The 16,297-nt window shown below is 44.3% G+C and overlaps 1 protein-coding gene across 3 annotated transcripts in view; it reads left to right on the top strand.

Moving 5' to 3' along the window:
- Positions 1 to 328: 328 nt before the first annotated feature.
- NAA25 (N-alpha-acetyltransferase 25, NatB auxiliary subunit) overlaps positions 329 to 16,297 on the top strand; it is a 74,797-nt gene continuing 58,828 nt past the window's right edge. The window contains exon 1 of one of the 3 annotated variants that reach the window (XM_056536584.1): positions 329 to 454. In XM_056536584.1, coding sequence (XP_056392559.1) covers positions 397 to 454 — 58 coding nt within the window. In that variant the 5' untranslated portion in view covers positions 329 to 396. Of the gene's footprint in view, positions 455 to 543; positions 765 to 16,297 lie in introns of those variants that run through there. The other 2 variants (XM_056536576.1, XM_056536590.1) reach the window with 2 other exon arrangements.

Below are 16,297 nucleotides of genomic sequence, written 5' to 3'. Positions count from 1 at the left end.
AATGTATCCGACGTGTAGAAAAGGTAAACTGTCTTTGTTGTCCATAGCCAGCAATCACAGCTCAGGTATTATTTCTCAGACTGCTGTGGTAAACGAAGGCTGAGCTATGATTGGTTACTAGGGCAACAGAGACCCTTTTTCTTTTTGGCACTTTTAATACATCTGGCCCAATAAATGTAATAAATAAACAATGATACGAAATAGATATTTTTTTTATGAGAAATGATAAAATCTGGTAACAGGCCCCTGACCCCGCGGAGACCTCTGTGCATGGTGAAGACCAGCAGCCAGTCAGAAGCCCGAGGTGACAGGGGCGATCACACAGCTGCGCTGTCCCTTTAACGACGCCGTACACTTCCTGCCGCGCATGCGCACTAGGGTTCTGCGCTTGTCATCATGGCGGCGCGCGGCCATGTGCAGGACCCCAACGACAGGCGGCTTAGACCCATCTACGGTGAGTGTCCGTTGCCTGCGAGTTTGGGTGCGCCGGGCGGTGACAGGTGGGGGAGCGGAGAGGCACGTCGGGCCGGTGAGGGAAGCGTAGGAAGACACGGGGCTGGAGAGAGAGCTAGGCCTGGCACCGGGATCTGCTCGGATGAATGGCTGCTGCTGGACGGCGCTCCGCTAACATGTGCCCATGGGGAATGAGGCTGCGGGTAGACAATCCCGGGGTGATCCGGGCCTTCAGCTGGAGTCATGCAGCCTGTGTCACATGGTGATGGCCGGCTATATACTGTGTATACACCCGCTCCTATATACCGTATGTATGTATATGTTATCACTCCGCACCGTGATCACGTGATGTGGCCCACCTATATGGAGTGCTGGGGCTGCTGTGCTGTTATACAGGTGGCATGAGAAGGGCTAGTGTGGTGTTCTGTACCCATTGGTGTAGCTGTGTCTGTCCTAAGCCTTGTGCTTCTCTTGTCACCCTGCTGCCTGGGTTTTAGCTGGTATTATCCCGTTCACACTATGGAATTCTACTTTCAGATTCCGGTGCAGCGGAGGCCCATTGACTGAAATGTCATTCTTCCAGGGGAATACATTGCTGTCTATGGGGATTTATTTGGTGCCTGTCAGATACTTCATAGAGTGAACCTAGCATGAAGGCTCTTCTATTAAAGGGTTAATCCAGGGAAAAAGTGTAAGGAGTTATCCCCTATCCAAAGAATAGGAGATATGTGTCTGATTGCAGGGACCATTGGGACCCCTGCCATCTGTACAGTGCTCCAGCTCTTCTGGGGTACAGAGCCAGAGATATAGGAGTACAGCAGGTTACTCTTCTCACTCCACCACTCTGAAAGAGCCAATTCTACATGCTGGGCCATGGTACTGAGCACTGGGGTAAGGAAAGGGTTTTCTCCAGCTGACAACAGCTAGAACTACTGCCTATCAAAGGGGTACTCCGCCCCTGGCATCAGGATAGGGGATAAGATGTTAGATTGCCGCGGTCCCGCTGCTGGGGACCCCGGGGATCACTGCTGCGGTACCCCGCCATCATTACTGCACAGAGCGAGTTCGCTCTGTGCGTAATGATGGGCGATACAGGGGTCGGAGCAGCGTGACGTCATGGCCCATCCCCTTAATGCAAGTCTATGGCAGGGGGCGTGATGACAGCCACACCCCCTTCCCATAGACTTGTATTGACGGGGGCGGGCTGTGATGTCACGAGGGGCGGAGTCGTGATGTAACGATGCTCCGGCCCCTGTATTGCCCGTCATTACGTGCAGAGCGATCTCGCTCTGCACAGTAATGATAGCGGGGTGCTGCAGAAGCTATCCCCGGGGTCCCCAGCAGCGGGACCCCGGATATCTGACATCTTATCCCCTAACCTTTTGGATAGGGGATAAGATGTCTAGGGGCGGAGTACCCCTTTAACCCATTTTCACCTTAAAGGGGTACTCTGCCCCTAGACATCTTATCCCCTATCCAAAGGATAGGGGATAAGATGTCAGATTGCTGGGGACCCCCGCAGTATAGGAAGCTGCACCCACCTGTAACTGCTTCCGGAAATGCTGGAGGCTCTCAGGCTAATTCCTCCCAACCACGGGGACGGAAGATCGTGATGTCACGACTTCGCCCCCGTGTGTCATCACGCCCCCTCCCATAGACTTGCATTGAGGGGTCGGGGCGTGACATCACACGGGGGCGGAGTCCGCTCCCGTTCTATAACGCGGGACCTGTGGCTAATAGCGCGCGGCACTGATCGTGGTGCTACGCGCTACTAACCGTTTAGACGCAGCACCGTTTAGTAAAGTACTGCTGGTTAGCTCAGTGGGCTGTTCGAGATCGCCGCAGGGAAATCGCGGCATCCCGAACAGCTGGCCGACACAAGGAGGGTCCTCCCCTGCATCGCCGATCGTCGAATGACCGCTCAGTGCCGGAGATCCAGGCATCAGCAGTCAAGCGACAGAATCATCGATCAATGTTATCCTATGAGTTAACAAAGATTGATATAAAAGATCAGTGTGTGAAGTGTGTTAGCCCCCTACAACACGTGAAAAAAAGTTAATAAAGATCATTTAACCCCTTCCCTAATAAAAGTTTGAATCACCCCCCTTTATCCATTTAAAAAAAAAACTGTAAATAAAAATAAACATGTGGTATCGCCGCGTGCGGAAATGTCCGTATTATAAAAATAATACTGCGTAGAAACGGAAGCCCCCAAAAGTTACAAAATGGCGGGGTTTTTTTTCTTCAATTTTGTCGCACAATGACTTTTTTTTTTTTTTTTGTTTCGCCATAGATTTTTGGATAAAATGACTGATGTCGTCATAAATTCAGAATTGGTGGCGCAAAAAATAAGCCATCATATGGATTTTTAGGTGCAAAATTGAAAGAATTAGGATTTTTTTTAAAAGGTAAGGTGGAAAAAAAGGAAAGTTGAAAAACCTTAAGGGGTTAATAACTCTGGGATGCTTTTACTTATGAATTTGATTGAGATTGTTTTTTCTACTTTGTTAGTGGTAAATTTTTGTCATTACTTGCATAATTTCTTGGTGACAAATTCAAAAATTTCATGAAAAATTTGCTAATTGTGCATTTTTCTAACTTTGAAGCTCTCTGCTTGTAAGGAAAATGGATATTCCAAATTATATATTGATTCACATAAACAATATGTCTATTTTGTTGGCATCATACAGTTGACATGTTTTTACTTTTTGAAGACATTAGAGGGCTTCAAAGTTCAGCAGCAATTTTTCATGTAAATTAAAAAATCTTAATTTTTCATGGACCAGTTCAGTTTTGAAGTGAATTTGAGTTCTATGTTAGAAATACCCCAATATGAAAACTGCACCCCTCAAAGTATTCAAAATGACATTCAGAAAGTTTAACCCTTTAGGTGTTTCACAGGAATAGCAGCAAATTGGAGGCAAAAATAAAAAATAATCTTCATTTTTTTACACTATCCTGTTCTTGTAGACCCTTATTTTTTTTTTATTTTAACAAGGGGTAAAAGGAGGAAAAGCCCCCCCCCCCCAAATTTGTAACCCAATTTCCCTCAAGTAAGGAAATACCTCACCTCATATGTGGATGTAAAGTGCTCTGTGGGTGTACTAGAGGGCTCAGAAGAGAAGGAGCGACAATGGGATTTTGGAGAGTGAACTTTGCTGAAATGGTTTTTGGGGGGCATGTCATATTTAGGTAGCCCCTATGGTGCCAGAACAGCAAAAAACACCCTACATGGCATCAGGGCTGTGGAGTCGGTAGATAAATGTTCAGACTCTGCAGTTTTTTGTACTTCCGACTCCTCTCTATTAATATGCAAATGTATTTATAGACACTTACAGTTGAATCCAAGAAGCTGTTCCACCAAGTTCTTTTAAGCTCTTCTAGCAGAGAGAGGTAGTTGGACAGAAGTTGCTGCCTTCTCCTTTTTGTGTGCTGATCTGCTGCTGAAGATAGGGCAGTGGGAGGCTCCAGGAAGGGGCATTTATTATATAACATGATTTCCCTAGTAGAATCCCATAGTCATGTTTAAAGTTTAAGCTAACAATTGGAGTTTACAAGTTTTTATAGCCTTAGCTGAATGGCAGCAGTTTTCCAATGGTTTACAACTTCAGTCTTGAACTATTGACCCTCCATTCCCTTCACTTATACAAGTGTCTCTAGTCCTGCAAAAAACATATTTCCTTAATCCCTGATCAGTGAGAGGCTAGGTTACCCATGGGTTCCCTGTAACAGCAGAACACAACACTATGGAAAGTATAAGTATTGCCGCTCCTAATTGTGCGTTGCGTGCCATATAGTGGAGCACATGAAAAGCTTCTTCACGGTCACTTAACGTGTTCGTTTTGCGGTTACATGAGGCACTGCATGCATTGGTCTTTATTCTTACAGTAGAGAAGTCATTAATTATAACATTTTGTGAATTGGGACATTTAAACTTGCTTTTTTTTTAAAATTCCAATCAAAATTTAGTAGGAGTCGGTGCATTGTTTGCCGACTCCAGGTACCCAAAATTTTGTCCGACTCCACAGCACTGATAGACAGCTTGGTAACAGGTAAGCTGCACATTGTCTGAAGATTGGTGCATGTGCCTCAAAGGGGTACTCCACTGCTCAGCAATTGGAACAAAATGTTCCGAAAGCTCAGAGCTGGTGCCGAGAGCTCGTGATGTCATAGCCCTGCCCACTCATGACGTCACTCCCGCCCCCTCAATGCAAGTCTATGGGAAGGGTGTGACAGCTGTCATGTTCCCTACCCATAGACTTGCATTGAGCGGGCGGGGCGTGACGTCATGAGGAGCGGGGCTATGATGTCACAAGCTCCCGGTGCCGGCTCTAAGCTTTCGGAACATTTAGTTCCAATTGCTGAGCAGCGGAGAACAGCTCTGTTAGGCTGGGTTTACATCACATTTTTACCAATACGGAACCCCATACCTGCCGTATGCCATCCGTATGTAATTCATTTCAATGAGCCCACCGGAGTGAAACGTCGGCTCATTGAAATTAATTACATACGGGCGGCATATGGCAGGGATACTGGAGTGCAAGGTTTTAGCTCCCCCCAGCCGTATGCGGTCCCGTATTGGTGAAAACGAGATGTGAACCCGGCCTTATTCCAACTTGGGGCATGCCAGGTGGTTATGTTATTGAACAATTGGCGAGGATAAATAGGCAGAAAAGGACCTGCAACATACAAAAAGTAAAAAAAAAAAATAATAATAATATAAAAATAAGACAGGCAGAAACACTTTTTACATTAAACACTTAGGCTAGGTTCACACTGCAGAATCTCCGGGCAGAAATTCTCAGTCAGTCGGCGCTAGGACTGCGCGGACACTGGAGTCTCCAATAGACTGCAATGTGTTCCTTGAGTATTTCTGCCTGAAGAATGAGCAACGCCATTCTTCAGGCAGAAAACTCCAAGCGGATTTTCCGTTCGCAAATTCTTCTTCACAAATTCCAAAGTGTGAATTTGTGAACGGAAACCCATTCACTATACAGTACATTTTATACAGCTGAATTTCTGCCTGCAATTTCAAAGCTGAATTGCAGGTGGAAATTCCGTAGTGTGAACCTAGCCTTCCAAGTAGGGCAGCCTGCTATAACAGCACCTTCTGTACCGAGTGCACAGGCAACTCAGTCTGGGGAAAACAAAAGGAAACTGACAATTCGGCAACTCACAGCCGTTTGTGAGGTGAAATAAAATTTGTGCCGTATTTAAGTCCTTGCGCCTTTTTGATAAATTTGGCGCAGAACAGCAAAAAGCTGTGCAAAATAAAACCACACAAAAAAGGACTTTGCACAGCAAAACATTGATAAATCTCCCCCTATGGGACCACCTCCTGGCCATTTAAAGTAGTGGTGACAGGGGATTTAATGGTCATGTAACCTATAGAACGTCTGGGGTGTTTACACTGCTCCCCCTGATTCTTGTCAGCAGTTTTGAGCCATCAGAACTGCTTACAGTGCTATAGACTACAAATGGGATTATAGTAAGAAATACTATAGATTCTTCTTTATTTTAGCATCTTTCATTTCACTTCATTGATGCAGTTATACTTGGTCTGAAGCAGGTGTTGTTGCTGCAGTTCACTGCCTTGTGCTGTATTTGCTCACTGAACGCAGCATTTGTTGCTGGGATGTTCTATATTCAGATCAGCAGGGTTCGGAAAAAAAACAGGTGTTGCTGTCGGGTCCCATACAGCAAGTTTTCTGGGCTTCCTACATAGTTGTTTATGAGCAACAGGTGGGCACACTGCAGCTCTTCCACTTGTCTATCTGAGGGAGGGTTCACACTAGAGCCCTTCGTGGGACTGTTTTCTTAAAGGAGTAGTTTAGTATAAAAATAAGAGTACCAAGATCCCACCGCTGGGACCCCCGCCCACATCCCCTTGCCTGGCTCCTCTGCATGAAGGAAGTGTGTCGACCATGGCACAAAGCTGTGGCAGACATGCCGTCTGTACGGGAGAGCTGGAGATGTATGGAGGGGACGTGTTGACACACTCCATTCATGCAGAGAGCCAGGGCACTGGGCGGGATATTGCAGGGGTCCAATAGCTGGGACCCCCTACAGTTTCCCTCTGTGTGCCCTAGTTCTCTGCATGAATGCGGATAGGGATATGTTTTTCTAATCCTGCATAATTCCATTAATCCCACTGGATTTCTGACCACTTCCATAGCATGTGTGTCCTATCTCTCTTCTGCAAACATTCTGTCACAGCTTTTAGAAATAGCCCCCCTTGTGCTAATTCAGAGGTTTGCGGGACCCGCTGTATGTTCTGTGACCGGCAACTCAAAACAAAAAAATGCCCGCCTATGCAGGTTTTATATCTGGTCCTGTGGAATCCCAATATCATTGCAGTCCCAGTTTACAACACAGTTTGGCCCTGCTTGTACTTTGACAACTTGTCAAAATTGTCTGGTGATGTAAACGTGTGCTGAGAACCACAAGCCCAATTCACTTCAGCGGCCTGACTGCTTGAGTACATATGCTTTATTTCCCACTTCTACAGTTTTGACTAAACCCCTTAAGGACGTAAATGTACGTCCTGGTGCGGTTGTACTTAACGCACCAGGATGTACATTTACATCCTGTACATAACCGCGGGCATTGGAGCAATGCCCGTGTCATGCGCGGCTGATCCGGCTGCTGATCGCAGCCAGGGACCCGCCGGCAATGGCCGACGCCCGCGATATCGCGGGCGTCCGCCATTAACCCCTGAGATGACGGGATCAATACAGATCCCGTCATCTGCGGCAGTACGCGATTTCAATGAATGAATGATCTGATCGCCCGCAGTGCTGCTGCGGGGATTCAATCATTCAGAACGCCGCACGGAGGTCCCCTCACCTGCCTCTGTCCAGCTCCCGGCGTCTTCTGCTCTGGTCTGAGATCGAGCAGAAGATGACCAATAACACTGATCTGTTCTATGTCCTATACATAGAACAGATCAGTATTAGCAATCATGGCATTGCTATGAATAGTCCCCTATGGGATCTATTCAAGTGTAAAAAAAAAATGTAAAATTAAAAGTGAAAAATCCCCTCCCCCAATAAAGTAAAACATCCGTTTTTCCTATTTTACCCCCAAAAAGCGTAAAAAATTTTATAGACATATTTGGTATCGCCGCATGCGTAAATGTCCGAACTATTAAAATAAAATGTTCATGATCCCGTACGGTGAACGTAAAAAAAAAAGTCCAAAATTGCTCTTTTTTTAATACATTTTATTAAAAAAAAAATTATAAAAAATGTATTCAAAGTTTTTTATATGCAAATGTGGTATAAAAAAAAAAAGTAGATCATGGCGCAAAAAAAATTAGCCCTCAAACCGCCGCTTATACGGAAAAATGAAAAAGTTATAGGTCATCAAAATTAAGTGATTATAAACGTACTAATTTGGTTAAAAATGTTGTGATTTTCTTTTTAAGCACAACAATAATATAAAAGTATGTAATAATGGGTATCATTTTAATCGTATTGACCCTCAAAATAAAGAACACATGTCATTTTTACTGTAAATTGTACGGCGTGAAAACGAAACCTTCCAAAATTAGCAAAATTGCGTTTTTCTTTTTAATTTCCCCACAAAAAGTGTTTTTTGGTTGCCCCATACATTTTATGATATGAGTGATGTCATTACAAAGGACAACTGGTCGCGCAAAAAACAAGCCCTCATACTAGTCTGGCGATGAAAATATGAGTTATGATTTTTAGAAGGCGAGGAGGAAAAAACGAAAAAGTTAAAATTAAATTGTCTGAGTCATTAAGGGGTTAAAGGGGTACTCCGGTGAAAAGCTATTTTTTTTTTTTTTTTTAAATCAACTGGTGCCAGAACGTTAAACAGATTTGTAAATTCTATTTAGAAATCTTAATCCTTCCAGTACTTATCAGCTGCTGTATGCTCCACAGGAAGTTCTTTTCTTTTTGAATTTCCTTTTTCCTGCTCTTGACAGTTCCTGACACAGGTGTTAGCAGAGGGCACTGTGGACAGATAAAGGAAATTCAAAAAGAAAAGAACTTCCCGTGGAGCATACAGCAGCTAAGTACTGGAAGGATTAAGATTTTTATATAGAAGTAATTTACAAATCTGTTTAACGTTCTGGCACCAGTTGAATTAATCAAAAAAATGTTTTCACTGGAGTACTCCTTTAGGGTACGTTCCCACACGGCGTATTTGCTGCTGCGTATTTTATTTTCCCACCAAATACGCAGCAAAATACACCACGTGGGAATGCACCCTTAAACTCAAATACGCAGCAGACCCTATCATGGTCATAAATGGACACGTAATAGGTGTTGTGTACTCAGTTCTATGTGGGATATTTCAGAGGGAAAACGGGCATATTACACTCCACAATACCACTATTATAAGTCTTTAAATATTTGTCCCATTGAATTCAGACAGATTTGTTTTTTTGTTTTTTGTCATTATGCATAAAACTATTGTAAGACATGCTGAAAATGTGTGTATAAAAAAACACTCCAAAAAGCTTTTGAAAATAGTCTTGAAAGTTTTGGGCCTATATTGCTTGTAAAAAATACAGGTGTTTGTGAGCCTCAGAATACTTTGGGGGGGGGGGGGGGATTTATGAAACCTTGTGCAGAGAAACAGTGGAGAAGTTTCCCATAACACCCACATTTAGAGGCCAACTGATAATAAATAACGTCAAGGCAAATGTAGGTGGGTAGACTGCAAGAAGAGGTTAGAAGAAGCAAATTGTGACATGTATGTGCACCTGTGGTGGATTGGGATGAAAGTAATTATTCTTGTCTGACTACCCCATAACATGCCTCTTTATTTGGATCTGTAGATATATTTAGAGATGAGCCCTGTTAGTTTATTATACAGCTGTTCCTACTGTGTATGACTAAGGCCTTCCGAGGCTGAAACGCGTCACGTTACTTGAGTTCGTGTGATGTTTCCTATGGCAACTGAATAAAGAGTTCTATTCACGAGTTTCTCTACAGCTGTTCTTACTATATTATTTTTGTTTGTGTTACATCATCATTAAATACAAAGCAGCTAATAAATCTGTGAATTGGTTTACGCGTTGCGATCTGCCCATATGCCGCCCTTCTCCAGGCCCTTTCCTCTGATTTCATTAGTTGTCGGTGGCTCTGAGCAGTAGGCGCAGGTCATGGATGAGCGCCAGCAATGTTTTCTGCTTCACAGTGCACATTACTCATGGTATCTGGGTTGTATATTTAGATTAAAGATGAACGGGGGGGGGGGGGGGGGACCCCTGTAGCACGAAAAACAGTGTTCGGAACATTTACTTCTGAACGCTGGCCAGTGGAGTACCCCTTTAAGCCTTTTCAGACATTTAGTGCATCAGTGGTTTTGTCCCGTCCCCATAGAGGGCAATACATTTCTGAGCAGATCCACCGAATGATGTTCCTGTATTCACATTATTTCCGCAGGTCTGGTCAGACATGGTTTGCGGTCTATGGGGACGGCAATGCAGTCCGTACGGTCCTAGCACTGCCCCCGGGATATTCGTTGGAAATTCCAGCTGAAGATTCCTGCTTAGCCGTGCCCATGTTCTTCAAAAGTGGAGAGCGCGGTGTAAAAAGGGCAAACTCGTCAGTTTTTGCTTTTCACGCTTATAGTATTCTGCGCATATTTGATGCGGTGTTCCGTCATTAAGTTTACATTGAAATCTGCAGCATCAAATACACAGGATACTGTATGTGTGAATAGACCCTTAGGTAAGGGTCAGGCGTAGTGCACCCGCAGCATATTTCACGCTGTATGAAATACGCTGCAGATTGTTCTGCGAGCAGACACACAGGGCTACCCCCACCACACCACTGTGTTTCCAGTAAGGTTTGGAGGAGGGCCTATAGACCCTCACATCAGCATGCTGGGCCTGCACCCAAACCTTACTGCTTACACATGGCTGCGGCGGGGTAGCACTGTGAGTCTGCTCACAGAAGAATCCATAGCATATCTCTCTTCCAGCACCATGAAATACGCTGAAGATGCACTACATGTGACCTTACCCTGTTGGCTGTCCGGGCATGCTGGGAGTTGTAGTTTTGCAACATCTGAAGGTCTGCAGGTTGAAGACCACTGCTCTATAGTATACAGCAGCTAATAAGTACTGGAAGGTTTAAGATTTTTAAAAAGAAATAATTTACAAATCTGTTTAACTTTCTGGCACCAGTTGATAGGAATTTTGTTTTCCACTGTAGTACCCCTTTAATGCAAGACTTCATTATTTCTTAATGTTTAAATCCAGAATGTACAAAATGGTAAAAGACTGCAAAGTGCTTGCGACAACTGAGAGTCCCACGTCATATAAGAATCCCGTCAGCCTGACCATATCACGCTTGAGACGGTAATGGCAGATCGGAGCCATTTGCTCTTCACGGAGTATCTGGACTGTGCTTTTGACAATCTATTTGGTGCTATCCCTTTCTCACGATTGCAGACTCAGCTATTCTGGTACAGATGGTTCCTTCAGACGTTTGCAGCTATTTCGGTCTCTGTTTCTCCGTGCCTCTGCAGCGTGATCAAGTTTTGTCTGCACTTCAGTGGTTCCAGTTTTCACCTAGCACTATATGGACATGTTGGATTTCTAGCAGAATATAATATGTTGTTGTTTGAGCCCACACAGCCCATGTGCCTGTACATTACCATTATCCTGATGAATATACAGACCAGACTTTAGTGGTAAATAATGATCAGCATGGAGGTTTATATGTATACACACACACACACACACACACACACATATATTGGCCCTCATTTACTAGGGATGTAAGAAAAAATCGATTCTCGCGATAATCGCGATTTTTCATTTGCCGATACAGAATCGATTCAAAATATTTTTGAATCGATTCTTTTAGGGATGTGGAATTTTTAATAAAACGCACTTTTCTTACCTGCCAACGAGCCCGCGGAGCTCCGGTACAGGTGTTGGGTCCCCGGGCTGTATTCTTCTTACTTCCTGTTAGTCCGGCACGTCACATGGAGCTTCAGCCTATCACCAGCCGCAGCGATGTCCCGCCTCCGCTGGTGATAGGCTGAAGCTCCATGTGACGTGGGACTAACAGGAAGTAAGAATACAGCCCGGGGACCGAACACCTGTACCGGAGCTCCGCGGGCTCGTTGGCAGGTAAGATAAAGTGCGTTTTATTTTATTTTGTAGCCCGGGCGGGATAACATGAGAAAAGTGAGCACCGGAGTACTAGATCGCCGCTGTCAAAGCTGACAGCGGCGTCTATTGGGATCTATGAATGCTCCCAGGTGGGCGATATATCGCGATGTATCGTCACCTAGACGGTATCGCGATATATCGCGATATATCGAATCGCCACACTGGTATCGCGATTCGAATCGAATCGCCAAATTCTTGGCGATTCACACCCCTATCATTTACTATTGCAAACCCGACATGTTTTGTCGGGTTGTGCACCAGAATCTGTTGCATTGCGCCAGATTTTCTGTCTGTGCCAGATTTTGCGCCAGAATTTGCGCCAGAATTGCAAAAACCCGACTAACTCTCCATTTTGCTAAGAAAACCCGAAAAGGGGAGTGGTCGCTGTGAGGGGCGTGGTCTCAGAAAAGGGGGGTGTTCCCGGCTTTCACAAAAACCCAACATATTTACTAAGGTTTCTACATAAAATGTGGTGAGTTTGAGCTGCGGAAAACCCGACAGATCAGAGCATGTGTGTAAAAAAAAAATAATAAAAAAAATAAAAAAAAAAGTGTAGGGAAAGTGGAAAATGTTGGGAAATCTTAGTAAATACCGTGGGAAATAAATTGTAGGGAATTAAAACCCACAAAGAAACCTACACAACACTCTTAGTAAATAAGGGACATTGTGTTCATGCTTTCTCTTCATTCCTGCCTTCTCATATAAATGAACAATCTGTGAGGTAAAATGAAGGTGTGAGACTCTGGAAAGGGCCATGCAGTACAGTGGTCCCTCAACATATATTAATTGGTTCCAGGAGAACCATCATATGTTGAAACCATCATATGTCGAGTACATATGTCTATGTAAAAATGGTAATTGGTTCTGGGGCCTTGGAACCATTGTATGTTGAATACATATCTCTATGGGAAACTGCTAATTGGTTCTGGGATGACCATTGTATGGGGAGTGTTTAACAAACCAGGGTGCCTCCAGCTGTTGCACAACTACAACTCCCAGCATGAATGTACAGCCATTGACTGTCTGGGCATGCTGGGAGTTAAACTTTTGCAACAGCTGGAGGCACACTGATAGGGAAACATTGATGTATGGGGTGTATAGTGTGTATATGTACTGTATGTGATGTGTGACATGCATACAGTACTGTACAGTTCTTTAAATACCTTCAGGGGGGACAGAATGTCCTCCATTACGATCCTGCCGACTACAGCTCTATAGGAAAGGAAGGGGAGGGCAGCCAGAAGCTCATTGGATACCTGCAGCAAGATGCTGCAGGCTATTGGCTATGGCTGCACTGGGGGGCGGGGCTTACACGGAGCTCACAGTGGAAGCCTGCGTGAGTTAGCAGGACAGCATGTGAGTAACCGGAGGCAGAACGGGGCACACGGGGCACATTAAACAATTATCTGTCAGTTGCTGAAGTTGTCAGCGCTGTCAGATAGCTGTTTGTACGATGGCCCTGACACACAGCAGCATCATATGTCGATGCTGCCTTCAACATACGATGGGCTCTGAGAGGCCATCATATGTTGAAATGATCATATGTCTGGGCCATCATAAGTCGGGGGGTCACTGTATGTGATCCTCTCTGACATGAGTAGGAAGAAGCTGTGAGAATTTCCCTACAGATAGTGATTTCCCTGCAGGTTTCTGTAGAAAATAAGGAGGTATATACTCCATTCATCTTTTTCCTCAGGATATGTTCACACTACAGAATTTCTGCGAGCAGAATTGCGTTTGGAATTTTTCAGTGTCAACCTTTGCATTGGGGTGAATAGGGCTTCACTCTGCGGAGAGTTGCGATGCGGACATTGATCCGCAAAAAGAATTAACATGTTTATTCTTTCTGTGGAATTTTGCGCACACTGCATTACCGTCAATGGTGACAGCGCAGGGCAGGTTTCTGGCGGCAGCCGCCAGATGGAAGCTCCGATCCTGGACTTCCTTGAGCAGAGAGTCTGTAGTGTGAATATACCCTTAGAGATGACAGAAATTCTTCAAAGAAGTATGGTGCCTGAAAAGGCCACACTATATGTAACTGCATCTCAAGCTATAAAAACAAGGAGAGGGCACACCTTTTATGAGACAGACCCTACACCTCTAATAATGGGGCTACAGCCTGTGATGTAGACTGCACACCTTTTATGAGACAGACCCTACACCTCTAATAATGGGGCTACAGCCTGTGGTGTAGACTGCACACCTTTTATGAGACAGACCCTACACCTCTAATAATGGGACTGCAGCCTGTGATATAGACAGCACATCTTTTATGAGACAGACCCTACACCTCTAATAATGGGACTACAGCCTGTGATATAGACGGCACACCTTTTATGAGACAGACCCTACACCTCTAATAATGGGACTACAGCCTGTGATGTAGACTGCACACCTTTTATGAGACAGACCCTACACCTCTAATAATGGGGCTACAGCCTGTGATATAGACGGCACACCTTTTATGAGACAGACCCTACACCTCTAATAATGGGACTACAGCCTGTGATGTAGACGGCACACCTTTTATGAGACAGACCCTACACCTCTAATAATGGGACTACAGCCTGTGATGTAGACTGCACACCTTTTATGAGACAGACCCTACACCTCTAATAATGGGACTGCAGCCTGTGATATAAACAGCACATCTTTTATGAGACAGACCCTACACCTCTAATAATGGGACTGCAGCCTGTGATATAGACAGCACATCTTTTATGAGACAGACCCTACACCTCTAATAATGGGACTACAGCCTGTGATATAGACGGCACACCTTTTATGAGACAGACCCTACACCTCTAATAATGGGACTACAGCCTGTGATGTAGACTGCACACCTTTTATGAGACAGACCCTACACCTCTAATAATGGGACTACAGCCTGTGATGTAGACTGCACACCTTTTATGAGACAGACCCTACACCTCTAATAATGGGACTACAGCCTGTGATGTAGACGGCACACCTTTTATGAGACAGACCCTACACCTCTAATAATGGGGCTACAGCCTGTGATGTAGACGGCACACCTTTTATGAGACAGACCCTACACCTCTAATAATGGGGCTACAGCCTGTGATGTAGACGGCACAGCTTTTATGAGACAGACCCTACACCTCTAATAATGGGACTGCAGCCTGTGATGTAGACGGCACACCTTTTATGAGACAGACCCTACACCTCTAATAATGGGACTACAGCCTGTGATGTAGATGGCACACCTTTTATGAGACAGACCCTACACCTCTAATAATGGGACTACAGCCTGTGATGTAGACAGCACACCTTTTATGAGACAGACCCTACACCTCTAATAATGGGGCTACAGCCTGTGATGTAGACTGCACACCTTTTATGAGACAGACCCTACACCTCTAATAATGGGACTACAGCCTGTGTTAACTAACAATTTAACAGACTAGAGCACTGTGCCCAATATAGAGGATACATGGTTAAAAGCCAAATCCACATGGGTTTGCATGATGTGGATCTGATCTGACACAATTGATTTGATCCTAGAATTTGTGTCCATGTCGGAGCACAAGTAAATTTGTCAGAAGGCTCAGTCAGTATTGTTGCCGCCTTTCATGCTTAGTCACTTATTTTACCAGTGCATAATATTCAGGTATAACTGGTTCTGGTATAGGAGATTTTATGATACCACTTGGGGCTTTTCAGACCTTACTAAATGTTAGATAGGAAACACTTCTGGCATTATTAGAACAGATAATTTCTTTTTTTCTTCTCGCATACAATACTTCGGAGGTGTGCGCTACTCTCCCCATTAGCTGTTGGAAGGTGGCGGTCCCCCAAAGAGAAAAGGAGTTTACAGGAATCCATGACCTGCCAACTACATTTTCTCTAGGGAAAGGACGGCCACCTAGTAACAGCACCCCACTCTAAGGCCTGTCATTATGTAACGTGCACGTAACCAATGATAACAAAGCTTTCGGAAATCTTTGGGGGGAATACTATTATGAGCACATTTTGGTTGTTCAGTATACTTGAGCCAGGATGCAAATTTTGGTATGCCATGATGTGGTTAAACCAGTTCATTTTTTTATATATGGTTTAAACAATGTGGAACTTTACCAGCGCATTAACTTAATGAACAGAAGTTACACAGGTATTCTCCTATTTCATCGCACTCCTTTTACCTCTATTCTAGTGAATGGATAAGTCATTGGGGAGATTTATCAAAGGATTTAGACTGTTTTTTTCCTTTCTAAATTTGTCGCACAGAAAGTCGTAGTCTAAAGCAAAAGTCGCAAAAAAGTCAGACATATTTAGAGGATTTTTATAACCTGATGCATTCTAGTCTATTTTAGACAGAAAAATGCATTGGTGCGGAATTTATCAAAAGCGACTTTTTGGCGACAAGTCGCATCGGCTGAAAGTACACCGTAATGTCAGACCATGGAGCAGGTTTAGATAGTCTAAAGCATAGATCTCAAAGTCTGTGCACAGAATTTATCAAGAGCCGTGCGCTTTTTAATAATGTGCACAATAGACTGGCCTAACCCTCTGTAGTTTGGTTTATATTGATGCGGGAGATAAACAGCTTTAATCTCCCACATTGCCTCCAAAATATTCTGAGGAAAATCCCCACCCCCAAACAGGACCTCACTTGGAGCATGCATGCATAGTAATACTTTCAGTAACTTTACAGACAGAACT

Source organism: Hyla sarda, chromosome 1 (assembly GCF_029499605.1).
Source record: "Hyla sarda isolate aHylSar1 chromosome 1, aHylSar1.hap1, whole genome shotgun sequence".
Classification (NCBI taxonomy): domain Eukaryota; kingdom Metazoa; phylum Chordata; class Amphibia; order Anura; family Hylidae; genus Hyla; species Hyla sarda.
Note: the sequence above shows the minus strand (reverse complement) of the source record. Positions and strands in the feature narration are given on the sequence as shown.